Raw genomic sequence first — 23,964 nt, 5'->3', positions numbered from 1 at the left:
AGTGTTGAGAAGCTGGGAGTAGATAACAATAGAGGCTGGGAATATGTAGACTTTTAAGAGAGACAAGGAGGTAGAGTGTCCTTTTTTGATATGAACTGATGTGTCTTTTGTCTGTCTGTTTTTTTTTGTTCAACTAATATTTTCCAACCGATGACTATTTCTGTCCATTTACGTAATCCTCTGCTCTTCAATCAGCATGCCAAAATGAGGAAAAACTCTGCAGATATAAACCTCCAAAGCTTCATATTTCCTGCTACTCTTTCTCAGTAAAAAAGAAGCCCATGTTAGAAAACTGGCAGTCGAATGCGGTTGCCTTCCTCACCTTTTTTTCTTTTTGCTATCGCCTGAGGGACAGAAGGGGCAGTGTGGCTGTCAGAGAAGAGGATTACATCAATTACCATGTCTGCGACGCACTCGGTACATGCCTGAAATTTATTTGGATGTTTTTCCTCCGACCTACATAAAGCTAACTTCCTCTCAGAGCACTGAAAAGTGGTGTGAGGTTTGAAGAGCTGCAGCAAAAGGAGTCATGGAGGATCATGTATATTATACAGTATAATGGACAGGTACAGGACCAAGGGAGTCTGAGACAAGACCAAGTCCTCTCTTGACTCGCCTTGCCGTTTCACTTCTCTTGCTCTGCTTCTCACAGACACAAAAAAGGAAAAAAAAAACATGGCAACCAGAGTGTTTCGAAGCTTCAACCATGGCCATGGCAGACGGTCTGAAGGGTATCCGCAGATCGATAACGTCAAGTATAGCCGACTATAGATTTTTTCTTGAAATATTATGACTTTATTCTCATTAAATTGCTACTTTACTCTAACCACAACTTTTCCCTCAAAATATTACAACTTTCTCGACTTCTCAGAGAACATACGTAGATCTGGGAGTTGTTTTGAATGTGCAGAAAGTTTTGAGCAACCTTGCTGAAACACACTTGCTGAGCTATTTAAGTCCAGAGGTTTGTAAATGAATTCAAATTAATTAATGTGGGCTACTATTGACTGTGAATATGGGGCCATGGGTGCAATTAAAGAGGTTACTTCCCCAAACAAAAGAAACAAAAGAGGACGGAAGAGTAAATTATGCCTACGTGTGTGTTGCCTCAGCAGAGATAACATTAAATGAGAAAAGTTGAGCTACAAGAGAATACATTTTTGAAAGCAGTACAGAATGCCTGACAGCCTTGCTGAATTATGTTCTATTATATTTTGAATTCTCACCTGCTACCTGACTTTTAGGTTTTCCTTTACATAAATAAGGACATTTCCTATGGCGCTGGATGACCCTGATTTGCATAAAGTAGCCTAGACCTCATCTCTATGCAAATGAGGAGCGACCAACGTGACGCACTGTTTCTCAAATCGCACCACCACGCTACCAGAATGCATTGCACGGCTGCTTACATAAACAATGAATGGGAAGCGTGGAGAGGCCGGAGGCTGTGCACACATACCATTAGTGGATTTCATATTATAGACATAACAACTAACTATTTATGTAACAATTTAGCCACAAGGCCTTGTTTTTTATTTAACCAACCCCTTTCATAACCCGCGAACTGTTTCTCGTAGACTCCTCTGGAATTCATCTCGTTCTAATGCAATGCTGTTTTTCGGTTTGACAACATGCTTATACTTGTTGATGAGGGTTAAGTTGCCACCATGGATTACACCACCACCTTGACTGACAGACTCAAAGACTGTGTTGGCATCAAATATGTAAATTTGTTGCCATCAGGGATAATGCCTGTGCTGATCTGAGGCGCCTAAGGCATCGGTTTTAGTGCCTGTGTAAAATAGTTCTGCTAAGACCTGAGACTAACTCTTTTGGGACTGACTGAATCTGCTTGGTACTGCTAATGATGAATACTGAATATAATGAGGGACTGTAACCTCTAAATATTTTGTATTGTTCTGGAAATTTAATGGAGACACACATCCACACACCTCACAGATCTGCAAGAATTCAGTGCCTCTTCTCCGGCTCGATCTCATTATACCATTGATCACAATCAAAGGAGAAACACAAGATTAAGCTACATATGAAGCTTAGCCAGCTGTTACCTCATCCCCAAGAAAAGGCCAGAACAAGAGATGAAGTCATAGGCACAGTTTGAACTTCAAGGTTGGGGGTTCACAGAAAGGGAATGTAATGTGTACAACACAGAGAGGTACACCGTATCCTAACTGGATGGGACGCGAGCGTCAGTAACAAAATCAGTTTGATTGCATTGTTTTCTATTGGAATGAACAAACTGGCCGCGAGCAACGAAGCACTGCGCAGTTTTGAGCTGAAATTTTGTCGGACACACTGTTTCTATTTATTCCTGTGGTTGGCTTTGAAAGCGCAACAATAACGAGGAACGGCTGGATTTATGAAGTTGAAATGAGGAGTTATCTGTACAGTACGATACCTCCTCATTTCACAATAAAAACCTAAATAAGGTGACAGCTGGCTGGAGGGAGATCTCCATGAGATCGCATGACAGTTTACTTGCTGTTGGCTATATATCGTAAGTCAACTCCAGTAAATACCACAAACGTCAGTGTAGTGGCATTCCGTCTGGATCCCAAAAATAAGCCACAAACGAGCTTAAGGCACAGTAACTTCAGTCTGACGCGAATGACAGGAGATGTAATCCAGTTTCAAAACATTTACTGAAAAAAGTTACATATTAAATTGTGTCATACATTAGAAAACGATGTGCTCCAGTGCCTAACGCAGCTCTCTGCCTGACTCTACTGCACACTCACTCTCTCACTATATTAAAAGGGAGTATAAATCATCAAAATTCAACATACATGCATTTGTCTTTTCACCTTTTTAAACATTACCTAAGTCAGCTAGAAATTACGAATTTTGCATGTTTTGTAATTTAACTTCTATTCACACATTGTGGCTCTTACAGTCAGAAGATAGCAAGCACTACTCACTCATCTTTTAAGTGGTAACGTCTCCAGTCTGATCTTGACTGCACAGCTGATAGGTACCCTATGTGGTTTGTTTACATGATGTGAAAGTGCATATGGTCCGATATTATTAGTTTATAAGTAAATAAAAAGGCCACAAGTCTATCTTCTTATCTTGTTGGTTGGTTCTGTCAATAAGACACAACAATGTCAATATTATTCATCATTACTATAAATTAGTAATTCAGTGTTATTATATAAGATATACAGTAGATGCATTTCCAGTGGGTTCATTGAGCCCACTGAACCAACGCAAACTGCGCCTGTGGATGAAGTGCAACATATTCCTCTTGTTTAATAAAACATATATCTATAAAGATGAGACTAGGGAAGCTTTCGGCATCAAAGAAAGAGGACACACAGCAATTTCAGACGAATTTCAGAAGCCCGTCATGGACAGAAGGACTGTAATAAGTCTTCAGAGCAATTGTCAGCTGCACAGAATAAGAGGCCATTGAGAAGGGTCCTTCAACTGTAATGCTTTCCCATCCTTCATTTTACTGAACCTGTTTGAACTCAGAAAAGTAAGCAATTGTTCGTTCTTTCTTTTTATCTTTCTCCCTCCCTCTCTCAATTTCAGAAGATATTTCGAGTTTTTTTTCTTGCAAGAAATTGGGATCAAGGAAGTCTCATTCTTTCATACAGAAGTTCTTGGTCTCTACAACAAAGCTGAATGTCTCATGATGGTACAAAAAAATATTGATTTAGCAACGCAATTTTTATCAGAACTGCACTGTTCCTGAAAAATGTCACAATCTACCGCTGTAGTTTGGGTGTAATTAAGGATAGAATGGCCCTTCCTAAAAATGTTAATCTCAGTTTATCTCATTATACAGTTTGTCTTGAGGGCTTAAGGAATCGTCTACAATCATGACATACGAAGGAATCTCTGGTGTTTGGTGGGAGCCAAAATGTCATTTCACCACACTGGTTACCATTCAAGATCTTAGTTAAAATTCTTTTGTTTGCTTATAACACATTGAACAGCAGTTTCTCTAAGGACAAACAAGGGCGTTTTGTCATCATCCAATCTCAACTTAAATCTAAAGGGGGAGCAAAGTATTAACCTTGGTGGAGGAAAAACAGACTCTTCAGACTCACCTTTTCATCTGTACTTCTGATTTTATCAGTTGTATGCCTCGCCAATATTTAATTATTGTCAACAGTATTTTTGTAAAGCACAGAGTGCCCTTTGGTTTGAAAAGTTCTCTACAAACAATTATTTATATATAACAGATTTTGCACAAGCAAACCAAGGACAAATGTCTGCCTTTTGCATGCAAAAAGTAGACAAAGTATTTCCTATTCTATTCTATATTGAACTATATGCTTTAAGCCCAAAGCAGTCTGACTGTCCTTCTGTGCAGCACATTCTTTACTTTGACTGGGTATCTACTGCAAAGAGAAAGAATTTCCCACTTATTGCACTGAAACATGACATGCTTCAAAGCATATTAGAGTGAAAAAAAAAACCTCATCCAATTAACCACTTTAGGCTTTTGTGGGAAAAATGTTGCAATGCAAGGAAATGTCAAGAAGCTAGAATGTTATTATCAGACTGCTAGACTAATTCAGACACATCTTTTTTTTTTTTTTTTTTTACAAGTGCTCAAATTAACATCTCTTCTTTTCATTTGATTGATTGTTGGGTTAAAGAAGAACTTAAAGCAGTAACATAGAAAAAAATCATGTGCCTCTGTGTCCTCCGGTGCTCCTAATGGCATCTGTAAGATTTCACAGACCGGAGGAAAACAACCAATCAGAGCCGAGCTGGAGCCTTGCCGTCTCTGAGCAGCTGTCAATCACTCGCGTACTCCGATCAAACGGTCAAACTAGGCAGCGCTGATCAAATATGAATCAATATTCTGTTACTGTAATGCCTATTTCTCACCTCAAATGTTTTCAGAAACATCTTGTAGTGTACTGTTTAGCTGTAAAATGAGAAAGTTTGTGACCCGGCAGCCATATTGAGATCAGTCGAGGAAATACCAAGCACCGCCCACCAGCCAGAGCACAGCCAATAGGAACGCTCTCTCTCTGAAATTACCTGTGATTGGCCAAAGTCTCCCGTCACAAGCCTGAAAACAGAGCCATGAGGAGGTGCAGAAGTCTAGTTTTCTCTGAGAGCACTTGAATTACAATATGCTGAAAGGTTATTATGGATTTTTTGCACAATGATGCCAAAAATATTCTGCCTACTGCAGGTTTTAATGATGAAAAATATAAAAACACTGCCAAAAGCAATTCATCATCTTTATCTGTAGAGGCCAACTCTTGAAATGAGAGAGGCATTTAAGTGCCACATCACCACACATCTCTTCCACAGTTTTAGAGGAGTAACTGAATCACATAGTTTAATATGATCAGTACTCATTTAGGGAGACATTCACAGTAAAAAGGCCTGATGCCAAAACCAAACCAAGCAGCGTGATGAATCCAGGAAGGGCAACACATCCTCTGATATTCAATTTGGAACAAGAGCAGGCAACGTTCCTGATGCTGCTCCAAATTCATTTCTCTATGCTCTCTTTTTATCCACTGACTTTTCCCTGCGATCTGGCCTGCATAACAACTTACAACAGAGCTGTCCCAAGAAGCTGACAGACAAGACTAAGTGGAGCTCTGATATCAGGGCCGTAGTGGGAATTGCTATTAAAAGCCAATTATTTGTTGCTGCACCAAAACACACATTGACACTCTCAATCTTTAAATATGTATCAGACAAACACAGACCCCCGAGACACATTCAGTCTGGTACCTTTCTCAAGGAGGAAGCTTGAAAAGCTTCAAATGAAGAATTTTGTCTGCTGAAACTAATAATCAGCGGCCTTAATTTACCAACTACCAGACGGAGTGACAGATGGAGACGTGTTGTTTTGCCTGCTGTGGGCATCACAAGTAATACTTTTAGTCAGTCAGACAGATATGTGTGTGTGTGTATTTACAACCGTGTGTTTCCTTTTCACAGCATCAATCATCTGAGAGAAAAGTAGAGCGCTGATGCAGTTTTGGCATATTTGTGCACTTTAGGTGTAATTGGGGTGGGGTATTATGCCAATATTCAGTTGTGTGAATTTCACACAGCATTAACTTGTCATTAATATTCTTGTGTTTTACTTAGGGCTGTCAAAGTTAACGCGATAATAACGTTTTAATACACAAATGTTTGAACGGATTTAAAGCATTAACGGGCTCAGTTTTAAAGCCAGAGTGAACATAATGGCATCATATGAAACTAGAAACACCTAAGGGATCCATTAATATCAACCATGTCATACTAGTTTGTCGCGAAGGAGGCTAAATGACGCTCTGAAGATACACTAAATGTTGGCGAGGAAAACCTGTTATGGCCATATTCAAAGGGGTCCCTTGACCTCTGACCTCAAGATATGTGAATGAAACATGGTTCTATGGGTAATCACATGCAGTTTGGACAAGTCATAGTCAAGTCAGCACACTGACAGCTGTTGATGTCTGTTGGGCTTGAGTTTGACATGTTATGATTTGAGCATATTTTTATGCTAAATGCAGTACCTGTGAGGGTTTCTGGACAATATTTTTCATTGTTTTGAGTTGTTAATTGATTTCCAATAATAAATAGATGCATACATTTTCATTATGCAAGCAAGTTTGCCCACTCCCATGTTGATAAGAGTATTAAATACTTGACAAATCTCCCTTTAAGTTACATTGTGAATAGCTAAATACTGTGCAATTAATTTGCGATTAACTGCAATCAACAATCATACGATTAATCACAATTAAACAGTTTAATCAATTGACAGGCCTAGTTTTACTGTAAGTCTTTCTTAAATTTAAAAGAAAGGTTCTTTATTAAATCAAAATTTCACATTGTGACACATTGTCAATTTAACTCGTCAGTCATGTAAATGTGAAAACTGTCAACGACAACTACAGTAAGGCCATATAGGAATATTTTCACTATTATATATGGAGAAAACAGAATTACTGAGTTATCACCCAGGCAGGTGTAACTATGTCTGGGTTAAAGACCAAGGCACTATTTTGAAGAAAGACATTTGCAAAACGTAACCCTTAAACATCAACAGTGCAGCACAAAGAGCAGCTGATTAGTCTGTGAACCACAGATTCTGCAAAAGGTTAAAACACATTGTCTCGAACACAAGCCTCTTAATTTTAACAGCAGAAGCAATTACTGCCATTCTATTTATGTCCTCCAAAGTGACTAAATAATAACGATATATCAGCCCTCTGGAAGCGTTGATGAGCAATACAAACGACGACACTTTGCCAGGTACTGAGATTGAATTTATATGTTTTTTCTGGTGATGTGTTTTGCTTTGTTACTATTGAATTTCTCCTCCAGTTGTCTCAATTTGCAACTGCTGCTTTAACAACCAAAGAATAGTAGACGTCTAACCCCAAACTGGAGAGTGTTTGTTAAATTTGAATGATATCCAAATGTTTGTTTATTTGGATCCTCATTAGATTGGACTTTTTCTGTCATAACTGATGTGAGAGAAAAAAAAAACTGACAGACCCGGACATGGAAACTGTGGTGTCTGCCAGATTTAAACTCACACACCCACTACTTGTTATTTTAGGCCCACTCTGTGTAAAATAGCTAAAACAGTATATGTATAGTATAGTATGTATGTATAATAGTTTAAACAAGTATGCATTACAGTACATCTTGCACATCAACATATCTATCTGACATATTGTACATACACCTCATATGTCGACTTTAAAATGTTTAAATATTCAAATAGAAAATGTATCCCAGCATAATACTTTAAGTAAAGTAGAACAAGCATATGGAGGACGAAACCTGACAAAATAAAAAATAAATTAATAAATGACTCGATAAATAAATAAATATGTCATTAAAAGTAGCAAAAATAATTTTAAAAATAAATGCAGCCATGAATTAATTGATGAAATGTGACATAAATTGATATTTCTGGTTTAATTTGCTGCTTTATTTATTTATATTTGTAATAATTTCCTTATTTATTTACTATTCTTTTTGATTTTCCCTTTTATTAATTTATGTATTTATTTTATATTTTTTATTAATTTTGTATGTATTTATTTTTGCCTAATTTTTTTTATTTACTCTTTTTTTTTTTAATTTATTTTTAAATGTATGTATTTATCTATGCATTTTTTTCATTTAATTATTTAAGCACCCCCTTATTTATACAGTTCAGCTTCAGACGGTTGATCTGCACACCTGTACCAGTACCAGGCAGCGACTGGGGTAGCAGCAGCAGGTCGACGTCCTGCTGTAAGGAGCCAAAGATAGAGTGCAGCCAGCTGGCTAGCATATAGTCCATCTATGTACTCTGACCCCATGACACATGTTGAGTGACAGTCCACTCATTTGCATAATGAGGCAAAAATGCAAAAATAAATACATAAAGAAAAGAATGCATAAATAAATATGTTTAAGGGATGAAGGGGAAAATCATGCATAAATAAAACAAATACATGCACAAAATACATAAATAAATACATGCATTTAAAAATAAATATAAAATAAATACAAAATAAATGCAAAAATAAATAAATAAAGTTAAAAATTAATAAAAATTAATACATACAGGGGAAAATCAAACATAAGAGTAAATAAATTAGGGAATTAATACAAAGATAAATAAATAAAGAAGCATATTAAAACAGAACTATCAATTTATGTCACATTCAATCAATTAATTAATGGCTACATTTGTTTTTAATATCATTTTTGCTACATTTAATGACATATTTATTTATTCATGTATTTATTGAGTCATTTATTTTGGAAGGTTCCGTTCTCCATACAGGCAAAAGAACAGGATGAAATCAATTATAGGCCTAAACCATAATTTGATTGTAAAAAATTAAAAAAAGACAGAGAGAAGTATAAATGCTAAAACTGTAACTGGGAAGCACACATGAATTAATAAATCTTAAAGTAAATAAAAGTAAGTTGTCCTTAAAAATCTAGAAGCTGCGTTTTCTTCAGTGACTTGTCGATTCATAAACAAATAACAAATGTCTCATCTCTACTACTGATCCACGCATGACACTCAGTTCATCGTCTGTTTGTGCAGTAAAGTCGTTAATGACTATGGCCTCCATGGAGAAGAAACACCTGGCAGAGGACAGACCGAGACTTTAAAGTTTGAATCAGTTATTGTTGCATAAACTAAAGTACACTGATGTACTACGGGCTTTATACGTCACTGAGCTCGTGCAAACGGAAGGAGGAGGTGACCCGAGGAGGAAGCAAGCGCTGTGATTGGTTGCATCCCTCGACCAATTAGAACGCGCCATCTCATCAATTAGCCAATGGCTTAAGACGGGAAAGACTTGTTCAGTAAGTAAAGGAATGTGAGTTTTGACATCCTAGTAGTAATAATAACTCTGATGGACCAGTGGTGACAAACAACAAAAATGTGCATCACACCAAATAAAACATTATTTTTTACAAGAGACTGCATGAGATAAATTGTGTGTTGACTTCTGAAGCATAGACTATAAAAGAGTAGCCATTCTTACCAGCTCTGACATTACATCAAACAGGCTGTGAAATAATGATGCAATCAGCATTTTCCTTTGTTTATGACTTGCAATTTTTATTTTTGAAATATAACATCAGTGCTGTAGCCTGCATAAAAAAAACAATAAAACAAAATAAAAAATATACCTTTTCCAAACATACAGCAACAAAAGGTCCATCAAAATACAGAGTAGTTTTATTAATTTATTAATGTATTTATTTATGTATTTATTTATTTATTAATGTATTAATTTATTTATTTATCTATTTATTTATTTACCAGGGACAGTGCATATTAATCAACATTTCAGTTTCCAGCTCAGTGTAAATGTGTGAGTTAACTAATGAGCTAATTTTCATCTGTGGTCCCTGGGCAGGTTATTACGAATAAGTGACCTAATATCAATACAATGCTTCAGCAAGCACTCCAGTACAACACAATTATGATATAAAACAATACAATAAAATACATAAATACATTACGAAAGTAGCAGATATGTAAAAACAGTGAGTATATTCTAAAGCAAAATATAGAAAAAGAGGCTACAATCCTGAGACAGAAGCGATCAATATCAATGTGCTTCCACTTCATCCTTTCACTTATACATTTATATATGTGTACATAAAATATACATGGCCCAACTGATGAAGTAGTTTTCTCACCTGACACACATCCTGTGTGACATTCTTTCATTATACAGAAACTCGTGTCACTCAGTCCTTAAAATGAGACTCTGCAGACGTCTTTCAATTCCTTAGAATAATTTGCCATAATTATTGCCATCTGTGTCTAATTCTTCAGTGATTGGGTGGAAAGCAGATAATTTCCTAAATCATAATGTTTGCAGAATACAAACTGCGCATGGACAAGCATCCCCCAGCTGCAGTATCTTTTAGAGAATATATAACCTACTGGGGTCCAGTAGTAGTGATATACATACATGGTACATGGAAGATTGTGGAGTCATTCCCAAAGACTGGGTCGGGGCCCACAGGTGGGTCGCAGGAGATTTTATTAGGGTCGCCACATAAATTTACAGAATTTCGTCCATCGTATTTTAACATTTATATCTGCAGTACACTTTTGAGCCACATGAAGGAGCCTGAAGGTTCGTATTGTTCTGATAATTGTAGCCTACTTATAACAATGAATCTAATATGAAAGGCAGCGTACAGTCAGACAAATAAACAGAGCCTGTTAACTCCGCCTAAATGCATTTATTTGGTATTATTTATAAAGTATTTAACATGTGTATATGTTTTCAATAACACATGCATAAAATAAAGTTTTGATTCCTCAAACGTATATCTCTTCAAAATGGCTGGTTTACCTATTCAAGGTAATATAAAGAGAAAAAAAGTTTGGGAAACAGTGGAGTAGATCAGCTAATTTGAAAACAACATATATTATTTGACATATCCACATGTTCAAATAGTTTATTTAGCTTAAGAAATAGGATCATTTTAATCCTTCAGTTTATCAGAAAAATTAAAAATCACCAAATTTGGAGATACATGATTTTTGACGGACAGGAAGCCTTTGAAAAATTGTAATCTGAGTAAGTAACTAAAGCTGTCAGACCAATGCAGTGGAGTAAAAAGTACATTTGCCTGTGAGATGTAGTGTAGTAGAAGCATAAAGTTGCATAAAATGGAAATACTCAAGTAAAGTACAAGTACCCTGAATTTGTACTTAAGTAAAGTTCTTGAGAAAATGTACTGAGTTACATTCCACCACTGATCTTTGTTGTCACAAAAGCCTTTCATCTATGACACTCTGACTGCACCGCAGTCACACCTCAGTTTTTCACAAACCTGTAATCAGAATGTGAAAGGGTCACTTCAAAATACCAAACACACCGAGGAATTGTCCCACGAGCTCATAGATGTATGGCTGTTGTACAAACTCTAATGGACCCACAAATAAAAGGGTATGACACCTGCTCGGCACAGAATAACCGAGTCAATCACTGACTTGTGAGGGAAAAGGAACATCCAGCAAGCTTGGGACTGAGTGTACATTTGTCAGGAGTCCAAAGAATCCACCCCCACTCGACTCCAACAAGATGAGTGTGTAGTGCTGACTGCTGGATGTGTAATCAGGAAATTGTTTGCTAACACATACACCATAACAATTTCATTAGACTAGCAATATATCCTTTTGAAGAAGATATACGCACATCAAGTAGCTGCGAGGTTATTAGAACAGCATCAGTAACACCTGCACACTACTCCATATTTTTATTGACTACGTTTCGATCCTGCTTTGATCTTCGTCCCATATTTATTCATCATTCATTCATGCTCTTTCCATTTTTGGATTTGATATAGATAACTTATTTAGAAGGGTGTTTTAAAACCCAGCTATTGTACATATATTAAATATTTCTTCTTTCCTTTTTCCTCTACCTTAAAGTAATATTTTTTAACGTATAGGTGATGGATTTTCTGATATATGTGAGGATGAATATGACATAATGTTTATAAATAACATGTTTGATATTTAAGAGTATGGTATTTAGAAGTATTGTAGTGTTTAGGAGTAGTGTGCAACCATTTACTAGCAATTTGTCCTCACACAACAGTTGATATATATCTAGCTGTTGAAGCTGGGCTGCACTAATTACAGCAGCTCTAATTGCCACTTAATCTGATTTATCCATTTAATCACAGCAGCTGCAGTGACCTTTTCTCTTGCTAGGGCATTTCCAAGTTTTATAATGGTTGAATCAGGTGAATGTCAAGTTTCCACATGGCTGACACTACCGTAGATCCCAGGGAGTGATGGCCTGACTGAAGAATGGCAGATTGATGACAGGCTGTGTTTTCCCCTCAGTGTGCTTATGCATGGCAGTGCTGTAGAAACAAACCTGTTGGAAGCAATGTTTGAAAAACATACAGGCACATTTCATAACTTCTGTTCTTCCCAGATCTAATTATGAATTATGACTCAGGTGGTTGCCAAATCAATCAGAAGAGAAATCTTAAGTACCGTTATGGATCTGGGCCAGTAGAGGTTGCTACTAGCAACACAATGTTCATCATAGTGACATTAGCGGAGTCCCCATTCAGCGGACGCATCCTCCAAAGGTTACATTTGAAAACCGAATGCGTTACAGCGGCTGCGACAAGGCTGTCTCATCCCATCAGAGACTCGTCTGTGAAATGCAACCTTTCTTTTCCTGGTTTTGGAGGATCCAACTGGTGCATCCTGAAAACTCTCGGGCTCTTTCGGGCAGGAGCTTTGAAATAGCTGGTGAAGCAAATGGGAAATCCTCCGTAGACCAGAGCGTCCCATTTCGGAGGCTTCTCTGTTCTGCTGAGCCTTCATGGACTTGGTAGGCTGCGTCCTCCAAAGAAGGTCGCAGCCCCTGAATTGGGACACAGCTATTCAAACACAGTTATGGCAAATGGCCATAGATTGTATATAAGAAGTGGACGTAGTCACCGTGACGTCACCCATTGGTTTGTGGACTGTCGCTTTGAAGGCATTTTGGCCGTCACCATCTTGGTTTTCGTCCGTCGCCATCTTGGCTTTTTTGGCAACCAGGCGTGACACGAGAGGGTGGAGCTAAGTACAACCGAACGCTGAATAAGACATTTTTAGGCAATCAAAATGTTACAATTAACTTTCATGAACTGAAAACAAACTGTGAAAGGGTTAAAGTTGTAAGATGAAAGTGTAGACAACTCCCAGAACGAACAACGTCGTGGTAACGACCTGTCAATCACAAGGTAGCCACGCCCTGAAGAAGACTTGAAACTAGTGATTGAGACCATAAACTCATGTTTACAATGTTTACTGAGGTAATAAATCAAGTGAGAAGTAGGCTCATTTTCTCATAGACTTCTATACAATTGGAGTCACTCCCTGCTGGCTATTAGAAAGAATGCAAGTTTAAGGCACTTCAGCATTGGCTTAATATTTCAGACCCGGAGGTTGCCCACTGAAAATGATCAAAGAATGCATATTAATATCCTACAAATGTGTTGTTGCTCTGACCCTGGGTCTTTTCCCAGTGGGACGTGCCCTGAATACCTCCACAGGGAAGCATCCTGATGACAGACGCGCCGCCAGTCATTGAAAGTGCTCTGTTGATTATTCAAAGTAATGGAGACATTTTATTCTGGAATGACACATTGGCTGCTGATTTCTTTATGGAGTCATTTTTCAGTTTTATGAGCAGCACAGACGTAATTTCTTTCAACTCTGTCATATCAGCAGTAGCAGATATGTCAAAACCTTAGCACAGAAAAACCGGATACAACAGATTTGTCCTCCCTGTACCTCTCAAAAAGCCACATGACTCCACCGCTTTCAGCATTTATCAAAAACACCTTACAGAGAAATATCGCTGCGACGTGATGCATTATGTAGAGCCGCATGTGTTGAGTGTCACAGTTTCACAACGTTACTTCATCACACAGTCGATTATGCATTAGGATGCAATTGGACACATTCCAGTATTACACACTCCTGTCTCCTTATTCTGTTGCCACAGAAGAAGCAAAAGTTAGATAAATATTTTCAAAACATTTTGTGCTTTTTGGGAGTACGGTTTGATAAGAGAATGTGGAGTGGCGGCATGAGGAGAGTCGATATAGCGGGGTCATGTTGCACTACATCAAAACCACCTCTCCTCATAGATTGAAACTAAATCCTCAGACCAAAAGATCAAGGACATAGATTTAAATGTCCAAGAAGATGTCTCTTGGGAGGATTGGATAGAAGTGAGAGAAGTTTAATCAAAGTCTTAAAAGCTTAGGACAAGCATACTGGAGCTGTGAGAGTAAACAAGAGTTCACCGGTATGCATTTTAAATTATGTGAGAAGGGCGTTTGAGGACTGTCGAGTGAAGGGAGTCAAGGAGTGTAAGGAAGACATCTAATGACTACTGATGATGCTAGGCAGTCATTTAGTGTCATTTATGTACAAAATTAGAAAGGAACTGAGACTTCCTCACCAGATGTCAGTACATACAGCGCAGCTTACTGATATGGCGTGGGCGCTAAGCCAAATGAATGAATGATATGCTGTGATCCGCTGCAGCCTCTATCCCATTAAATGAAGGAAAACTGAAAATGAGACCAAGTGTTATTGACAGCATAGAAAATGTAGAAAGTTGGTGCAAAGTGGGCTTCATGTGGAGAAAGAAGGAACGAGGAAAGAACTAAAAAAAGGCAATTTCAAGTGAAGCAATTCACTCCAGTATCGGCCACCAGATCGCTACAGCCTCACAAAGCGATGCAGATTTGGCCGAAGGAATGAGAGAATGAGAAAAAACAGCTCGTCATACTGTTTGATACAAAGTCATCTCTGAATAGGGCTTTAGGGCAACAGTGGATTAGATTACTGAAGGTTATTGGTCTGGCTCGGGTTGATAACTGAAAGTGTGAGTGCGTGGAGCTTGAATAAGAATAAGAAGAAGAAGAAGAAGAAGAAGAAGAGTAGCAGTGGCATGTTGTCCGAGATCACAGCAGACTTCGTTCATTATGCAGCAGGGTTTCTATGGGAGAAAAGACAAATCATATAGTGACAACATCACTGATAATAAACTACATCTACATATAAAGTTCTAGTACCTTTAATCTGTTTTAAAGAAATAGTATGTAACATTTCGTTACTTGAAGGCCACCGTAGTTGACACGCTTGTGAGACTCCTGTGTTATTACGATAAGGATGGCCTCTGACTGAGGCGAACTGCGTTACCACGGTTTTGCACTCGGAGGACTGAGCGGAGGGTACTCAGTTGGTTGCAATCTGCAACCACACCACTAGATGTTGTCAAATCCTAAATCGCAAAACATGATTAATTATAAGCAAAGGAATTTAATTTTTAATACGTTAAGTTTGATTTCTGTTGAAATCAGATACTTTTACTAGTTTAGAATTCAGGCTTCTGTTCATCTATTGTACATGATGCAATATTTCACTAATGAACGACCTTCTTCAGGGAGAGCAAAACATGTTTAAGATGCTTGATCTCACTAATGTGCTGCACACAGGCATTAATATTCTTCATTTAGTTTGTTTACAACATATGCAAAACTCCCCAGGATGTAAGGTTTCCTGTGGAGGAGGTGCACAGCATGGACACACACACACACACCCAAACAACACACACACACACGCACACACACACACACACGACCTATTTATGACCCACAAATGAACCATGCCATGGTCGCATTCAGTTTTCATGAGGATGACGTGCGAGGACTCCAAATGGGAGGCGGCAAGGCCATCTAGTGGTTCATAGTGGGAAAAACAATGCATTGTTGAAGACAGGTGGACCAACAGAAGACAGCAAGGATGTGCCGATCAACTGCACTTGAGGGAGCTCCAGTGTGCGGACCTTCGTTTATGATTTCATAGAGAGGAAAGCGACCAGTTTGGAGCTGCTCAAACGAATCAAACCTGACAGCAATTTGCGAGGGAGTCCAGGATTCACTTAGGAACACCTGTTGCTCGTCGTCTGCGCACTGAACATGGATACAGGACACGTCAAAGCATCATTTAATAGCAAAAAAGAAAAACACTTCTAAAGTGTATTTGGACAGTTCTTCTTCTAATCCCCCAGGGACAAATATGTGAACAGCTTTTTGTTCATATTCTTCATTTCTATTTTTCTTTCATTGCTGTGTTTTGATACTGTCTGATACTTGGCGGTCAAACCATGAGCGCACAAATTCCCCATCAACCTCGCCTTGAGATAACATCAAATAAATATTCACAATTTGGATCCAAACGTCTCCAAGTAAGCGCTTTTACGCACGCGCACTTTTTCTTCTAGAGGAGATAATATCAGATGCGGACAATCGATTATTCTGATCTGATTTTTTTTACAGCCAGCTTGACTGACAGCTGCATCGCAGACGCAACTCGTCACAGACTCCGAGTGAAGATGCTCTCACCTCACAGAGGAGCGGTGCAGAGCGCACTGGTCTGCTCATAGGATGGTAAAAAAACATGCACAATGCTTGTGCTGTAAATGATTTAATTATTAAAAAATAGGATATCTGGACTCACTCTTTGAAAGTAAGGAGGCTGCTGCAGATGCATTTGACTTGGGGAAGCAGAAGCAGGCACTTGGTGATACTTTTTAACTTGGATATACTTTGAATTACAGATGGATTTCTTAAACGACTCTAATTTCTCCCTCGGAGACACTAATTCAACAACACAAGGTAGGTAAGGCAAGCAGCGCACTGGTGATATAATCCAGTTAACATGGTATACACACCTTGTTTACAAGCGGCATAACTGCATGCAATTACAAAAAATCAAATGGACGCACGAGTATTTCTTTTGTTTTATTTTTTCTTCTACATCCTCAAGTATCCTTTTTTTTTTTTAAAATCATACAAGCTTTCATTGCAAAAATTCAGGCTGCAGTGAATTCCCTTCACAGCCTGATATGTTTGATGAGAAATATGAAATATGACTACCTTAATCTCATTTGCTGTAATCTCTAGGATTTATATGTATTGATTAATGTACATAATTTTAGTGTTAAACAAAATGACTGGGTTTGGTAAGATCACAGACATTTCTGTGACTTTTTTCTGTTTTTAAATGTACTTACACATTACATATATATATATATATATATATATGTAAGTACATTTTACATATATACATATATATATAATGTGTAAGTACATTTTAAACAGAAAAAAAGTCACAGAAATGTCTGAAAAAAAATCTATATATCTATAAACCTCTCTCTCTCTCTCTGTCTATATATATATATATATATATATATATATATGCATGCAGCAACCTATTTTAAAGTCTGTTCTTAACATCAAATAGATTATTACAAAGATAATTGCCAGGACTTCTGCCCCGATCATCCTCTGTCTTTGCTTTGTGCTGTGTTTAAGGAGCCAACACACACACACACACACACACACACACACACACACACACACAGATCATTTCAGGGTGTGAAATACACGCATACAGAAATGATTGATTTCTGTATGTGTGTATATCACACCCTGAAATTATCCAGCAGCCTGAAAGCAAGATGTTGAGAAGTGCTCATTGTAGTATCAGATAATAGATCTGCCTACGTAATAATCCCCTGGCGAACCAGTATTGTTAATACTCTGCTGCTCTTCAAAATTGCACCCTTTAATAATGGCTATTACGTGCTGGTACGATGTATGCTTTCATGTCCACGATGTATAAAATACAGTGTGATGTTATTAAAATGTGCTTGCTGCTCTCCCTCCTCTTCTCGTCTCTTTAGCTGTAGATGGGGCCCTTCACCGCAGCGCCATCCTCCCTGTCATCTTTGGCATCATCTGCTTTCTGGGCATCGTGGGAAACTGCATCGTCATGTACACCATCATGAAGAGGACCAAGTGCCGCGCCAAGCAAACTGTTCCGGACATCTTTATCTTAAATTTGTCAATCGTCGATCTCCTGTTTCTCCTCGGGATGCCGTTCCTCATCCACCAGCTGCTGGGCAACGGCACCTGGCACTTTGGAGCCGCGATGTGTACGGTCATCACTGCACTTGACTCAAACAGCCAGATTGTCAGCACTTACATCCTCACCGCGATGACCCTCGACCGTTACTTGGCTACGGTCCATCCCATCCGCTTCAACTACATCCGCACGCCTTGCGTGGCATCGCTGGTCATCGGGCTGGTGTGGGGTCTGTCCTTGCTCACCATCATCCCCGTGTGGATGTACGCCGGCCTGATGCCTCTACCAGACGGCCTTGTTGCCTGCGCTCTTCTTCTGCCTGACCCGGTCACTGACATATACTGGTTTACGCTTTACCAGTTCTTCTTGGCGTTCGCTATACCTTTGGCCATCATCTGCCTGGTGTTCTTCAAGATCCTTCAGCATATGTCGACCAGCGTGGCGCCGCTGCCTCCGCGGAGTTTGAGGGTGCGCACAAGGAAGGTGACCCGGATGGCGGTGGCCATCTGCCTGGCCTTCTTCATCTGCTGGGCCCCTTACTACATCCTTCAGCTGATCCACCTCGGGGTGCAGAACCCGAGCCTAGCTTTCTCCTACGCCTACAACATAGCCATCAGCATGGGATATGCTAACAGTTGCATCAACCCGTTCCTCTACATCGTCCTCAGTGAGACCTTCAAGAGGCAGTTCCTCAGAGCGGTGCGCCCGGTTAACAGGAAGTTCCGCGTACGCCCGAGCACCACGGACGGTGGCAGTGTGAGTGTGAGGCTGGTACCGGAAGGGGCTCGGCAGGAGCCGGCCTGTGGGGAGATGATACCATCCAACATGGCCCCGCAATGAATACAAATCAAAATGACTTCACTATGTATCACTGTGGATGGGACATCAGCACGAGAACACATTAGTGTTTCTGAGCATTAATGTCTGCACATCAACTCCAATCGACAGCATGTTTGCTAATTTTCAGTCAAGATCTGAATAAAAATGTTCTCTCCGATCATTCCTCATCATGCAAAGCACAATTTTGCAATTTTTTTTTTTTAAAAACTAATCAGCCTGCCTCGCTTCACTCAGAGACCATCCTTATCATAACAACACTACTTTATAGGAGCAACGAAAATCAGACGGTGGCTGCCGGTATCACGGTTTTGCACTCTGCGGCTCACGTTACCGCAGATTCACAAGCTTGTCGGAGAACTACTGTGGCCTTCAGGTAGCGTAAAAAACGCTAAAGGCTCTCTTTAGAGGCAGTGTTTGGTTTGTCCGTTCTGGGCTACTGTAGAAACATGGAGGAGCAACCTGGCGGACTATGTGAAGAGGACCCGCTCCCTATGCAGATATGAAGGGCTCATTCTAAGCTAACGAAAAACAATGATTCTTAGTTTCAGGTGATTATTTCATCACACTAATGAAAGTTATTAATATTGTATTCCATTTCTGCTAATAGATCCCACAAAATGTTACACACTGTTCCTTCAATTCATGCCAGCTAAAAACAGTGAACTTATCCTTTAAACTACTTCAACAGGGGACATTTTCTTCCAGACTGTATCATCGTCAGGTCAAAATGTTCTAAAATAAATTACATCTAAATCATATCACTGTGTGCATCCATGCGGTACACCGAGCAGTTGCTTGCAGCTGTATATGACTACTGTTATACGACTGTTGTACTGAATAATGGAAAGAGACGTGTGAAATGAGTTGTGAGCTTTGGGGACATCAAGAGTTTATGTATAAAGACCTGCATAGATGTTATTGAGGTTTTGATAATGCATTCTTGTTTGTTCTTGTGTCCTACTGTGATCTTTGATGTAATAGCTCGCCTCTGAAGAACAGAAAGAGACTGGACATAATGCCTCGGATCATACATTGTTAAATACTGTAATGCATTAAATATTACCCTCTTCAAAGGGTCCATATTATATCCGACACATTAGCAAGATTGCTTTGAGGAATTGTGCTACGATAATCAATAGAGTTATTCTCCTCTTTTGGGAAAAAGAAAGACAGTAATGTAAGTGCATGCGATGACTTTCAATGAGATGATTGTATGACTCTTCACTGTAGTAATAGTGCTTTAACATGGAGGAGGTGACTTCCAGTCAGGGACGGTTAATTTACTCATCAATCACAGTCATGCTTTAATTTTCTGTTGTTTAAATGGTGTAAAAAAAAAGACAGAATTTGGTAAAAGAATCCAACAGACTTCACATCAAAGTGGAGAGGCCTACAGATGTGCAAAAAAGGATGTGAAGTTTGTTTTTTGTTTCTCTGTTTGCTTGTTTGTCTGCTACAAGGATGTCTAAAAAAAACAAAAAACACCATTTGGCAATTTACAAAGCAGTCACAACAGGAGTTTGCAAAGTTATGATCATAATGATCAACAAAGCCCGTCCAACTCAGCTTGAGATTTTGTCAATTTCCTGCAGTGATTCCACCCAAATCAGTTTGACTCACCGCTCTTATTATGTGTTAAATAATGCAACTGAGAGCCATCTTTACCAACCCAAAGAGAAAGACAAATTAAAATGCTTTTCATCTGGAAACATCCGGAAGTTGTGTGAGGAACCTCTTGTATAAGTGAAACGGTTATTTGTCAGGCAATGACGGCGCATTTTCAGCATCGATTCAGTCTGAAATTCAAAGCAGGAATATAAATGAAGGGCTCTGCTCTGAATGATGTGCCAAATCTATAAAAGAGTGCCATTTTGCCAATGAGGTGTTGTTAATGTTGTCGTACTGATTTATATCTTAATATGCAGAATGATGATGGTGAAATTATATGTTTGGGAAGGGTTATTAATGTACATATATGAATCACTGAATATGAAACTCAGGGTTTCTCAACCTTTTCTGACCCACTTTTCTTTGAGTCTCCAAATTGACTGAAATGCCAGAAATTAGAGTTGTTTTAAGAATAAACTATTTTTGTATTGTATTTTTTGAGAGGGCGTAGGAAGCTCTGAACGGATCGCACACAGAATTGATGATATAGTTTAAAAGCTTTAAAATTAAAAAATCAATCAAACACTGTTTGTCAGTCTTAGAAATCCCACATGACCCCCACCTGCTGATTAAAACGACACCCTGTAGGGTCCCAACACCAAGGATGAGAAACTCTGGTGTAACTGTTGTTCTTGTCTGTTATGAAGCAAAAGAGAAAAAAAAGTCTTGTGTCAAACAAGAGCAGCTTTGCTTAATTGTTGACAAAACAATAAGTTGTGGACCACTTTATATGTATTGTTGTGAGCATTAATAAATCAATATGTATACTGTAACAGAAATATTTGGCGAAATCGTTTACTGTTTGTACCATGGTTGTTATTTTTTGCAATATGATTTCACTCACATGTAAAATATTTTCAGTGCTCAGATTCTCATTGCTATAATGTAAAAGTCACTCATGAATTTAATGTAGTTTAAAGGTGCAGTGTGTAGGATTTGGCAGCATCTAGTGGTGTGGTTGCACATTGCAACCAACTGAGTACCCCTCCGCCCCCTTTACAAGAATGCGGTAACGTGAGCCGCTAACCGCAAAATCGTGGTAACGCTGCTTGCCTCGCTCAAAGGCCATCTTTACCATAATAACACTACTTTAGGAGCAACGGAAGTTAGACGGTGGCTGGCGATACCACGGTTTTGCACTCTGTGCAAGCGTGTCACTACGGTGACGGCAGGACTGGTGACTGCAGGAGGGCGGACTCCGTGAAGAGGACCTGCTCCCTAATATAAACAGCTCATTCTAAGCTAATGAAAACTCAACGATTCTTAGTTTCTTAGTGATTATACACTAATGAAAACATAGTCATGAATATTATATTCCATTTCCGCCAATAGATTCCCCGAAATGTTACACACTGTTCCTTTAAAAGCAAAACACAGTATTTTGACTATCCAGAAAAAGTGTGTGTTCTGAGCAAAAAACATAATAAGAGATCTTTTGCTGGAGCTCAGGACTCCTGCGGATGCATCCTGTGGTCTGATAAAGACTTTAACTCAGATCTTCCAGGTACATGACATGATCTCTTCAATAAATGACATGTGTGTCAATGTGTCTTCAAACATTTGGTTTCCATGCAAACAAGGAGACCGTCTACACAGGAGCAGGATATTATATGTAAGTCTCAGGCGTTTCATCATCAATGGATAAGAGCAGATGGAGAGGAGAGATGGAGCGAGAGAGCACCACCAGCAGGGCCACATGAGATTATTTGAAATCCCTACTGTATCGTATGATCTCGGTTTGAAGTGTACTTGTGCATCTTTCAAAGAACATGTAGGTTTAGAGACTGCAGATGAAAGGCCATGCTGTACCCCCGCTGCTTCATACTCTTGACTAAAGAAAAAGCCCTCATTCACTCTACAAAAGCATGTGGATGGCATTCAGAATCTCTCATTGACATTACCATGTTGCACAAGACGAGGCGAGGGAAAGATGTTTGCTGAGGTGGCTTGGAATGCAAAGTGAGGAGGCAGGCTGTAGATGATGATCCTAAAGAACAAGGAAAACAGGATGAGGCAGAGCAACAAACACATGAGATATTGCACAAAAATTAGAACCCAAGGAGCAGCCTGAGATGTAAAACTACCACTGTAGCCGACAGAACGATCTGGAGATGAGTCAGCGGCGGAGCCAGACGTTGTTAACATTCAGGTCCAGGGGCTTGCTCAAATTTACAGCAGCTACATGCGCTTTCAAGCCATTTAAGATAAAAGAACGCCCGAAAATCTGGTTATCATTTGAGAAAAACATGATTGTTGCCAAGGAAAAAAACAGCCTGTAGAGCCTCCATCCTATTTTGTATCTAATATTCTCTAACTGTCTTCATCATTCTGAACCCGTAACATAACAAATGAGGATGACTAATTTTCACTCCTGCCACCTAAAAAGAGGTAACATTTTTTTTTTTTTTTTATCATTTTTAGGTTACACAACATACATAGGTAAGGTGGGAATTTGGCATAAACAGCATTATCGATGTTGAAACCTATTTTTGTGATACTATGCTGGATTAGAGTTGACAGAATGAACATTTGGCAAACCCGGTCTCACTCCCAACTCATCAAACACCGCCGATAGGGCAGCGACGGTCGGAGCAAGAGACGTAGTATTAATCGTGTGATAGTCCGGTTAAGGGCGGGTAGGAGGAGTTGTGGATCGGTCAAACAAACACAAGACTCCCAACCAGGAGACCAGAGTTTGTGCCCCCTGTGAAACTAAAAGTAACTTATTTTGTCACTTACGTCGTTAGTCACGTAAGTCGAGTCAACCACGACTGTTACCTAATCCTAAGTGGTTGTGTTGCCTAAACCAAACTTCCTGTGAAAACAGAAGTTTATTTTGAAAGGACACTATGCGTGTAATGAGCGTATATTGACACGCCGTCCCCGGTCCGTCCAAAAGTAACGCAAGAGGGGTACCCTGTCCGTCGGTCTCCGACCAAGCGGCAGTATTTGACGAGTTGGGAGTGAGAATGTGTTGATTTAGCTGATAAATCTGCTACATTTGAATTAAAATGCCATAATAATCTGCAAAACAACCAAGTAAAGGTGGTCTTCAATACTCTGAATTGAATATTAGGCTAACAGAAGAACATTTACCCAATTATATTAGATTTCTTTAGGGTATAGCACAGTAGGATAAACAACATGGGCATATATTATTATCCTACTTTATTTGATCTACTCCTCACTCCGTTCTCCTTTCCTCCTCTTTTCTTCTCTCACTCTCTCAGCTTCATTTATTTATCCCTGGAATAAAAGCTTCCATAGTCCATAAGCTAGTTAGTTAACTATCTAGCTCACTGAGGTGACACAACTGCATGAAACACGACACACACAAGACAACAACCCCCATGACAATGTTAGGGCAGACCTGTTACAGATGGCGATATATCCCCAGTAATAGAACTTCAGCTCCATTGATTTGCCAGTCCAGTCAGAGTTTACACAAAGTTGAAGGTAAAAGATTCAGGGCTTTTGAGAAAGCATTCAAAGCTGGAGCCCCAGCTGCCACC

At 39.1% G+C, this 23,964-nt stretch overlaps 2 protein-coding genes across 3 annotated transcripts in view; one reads left to right on the top strand and one right to left on the bottom strand.

Annotated features, from left to right (window-relative positions):
- Positions 1-23,964, bottom strand: part of grb2a (growth factor receptor-bound protein 2a) — a 41,585-nt gene extending 17,621 nt beyond the window's left edge. Inside the window, exons 1-4 of one of the 2 annotated variants that reach the window (XM_037760990.1) lie at positions 23,823-23,964; positions 22,354-22,439; positions 9,015-9,096; positions 2,496-2,502 (exon numbers count right to left, since the gene is read on the bottom strand). In XM_037760990.1, the coding sequence (XP_037616918.1) occupies positions 2,496-2,502; positions 9,015-9,083 (76 nt within the window). In that variant the 5' untranslated portion in view covers positions 9,084-9,096; positions 22,354-22,439; positions 23,823-23,964. Of the gene's footprint in view, positions 1-2,495; positions 2,503-9,014; positions 9,097-22,353; positions 22,440-22,536; positions 22,644-23,822 lie in introns of those variants that run through there. The other variant, XM_037760999.1, reaches the window with a different exon arrangement.
- Positions 15,820-20,287, top strand: mchr1a (melanin-concentrating hormone receptor 1a). The gene is made up of 2 exons (XM_037760976.1): positions 15,820-16,692; positions 17,763-20,287. Exons 1-2 carry the CDS (start codon positions 16,635-16,637, stop codon positions 18,782-18,784), a joined length of 1,080 nt encoding a protein of 359 aa, XP_037616904.1. The 5' UTR covers positions 15,820-16,634; the 3' UTR covers positions 18,785-20,287.

The sequence above is a fragment of the Sebastes umbrosus genome, chromosome 3 (assembly GCF_015220745.1).
Source record: "Sebastes umbrosus isolate fSebUmb1 chromosome 3, fSebUmb1.pri, whole genome shotgun sequence".
NCBI classification, from domain to species: Eukaryota; Metazoa; Chordata; class Actinopteri; order Perciformes; family Sebastidae; genus Sebastes; species Sebastes umbrosus.
This window is presented reverse-complemented; position numbering and strand designations above follow the sequence as displayed.

Excerpts from the sequence above, each read along its gene's own strand:
- mchr1a (XM_037760976.1), top strand. The coding sequence starts at position 16,635 with ATGGATTTCTTAAACGACTCTAATTTCTCCCTCGGAGACACTAATTCA. Across the intron at positions 16,693-17,762 it reads CACTAATTCAACAACACAAG|CTGTAGATGGGGCCCTTCAC; the intron begins GTAGGTAAGGCA and ends TCGTCTCTTTAG.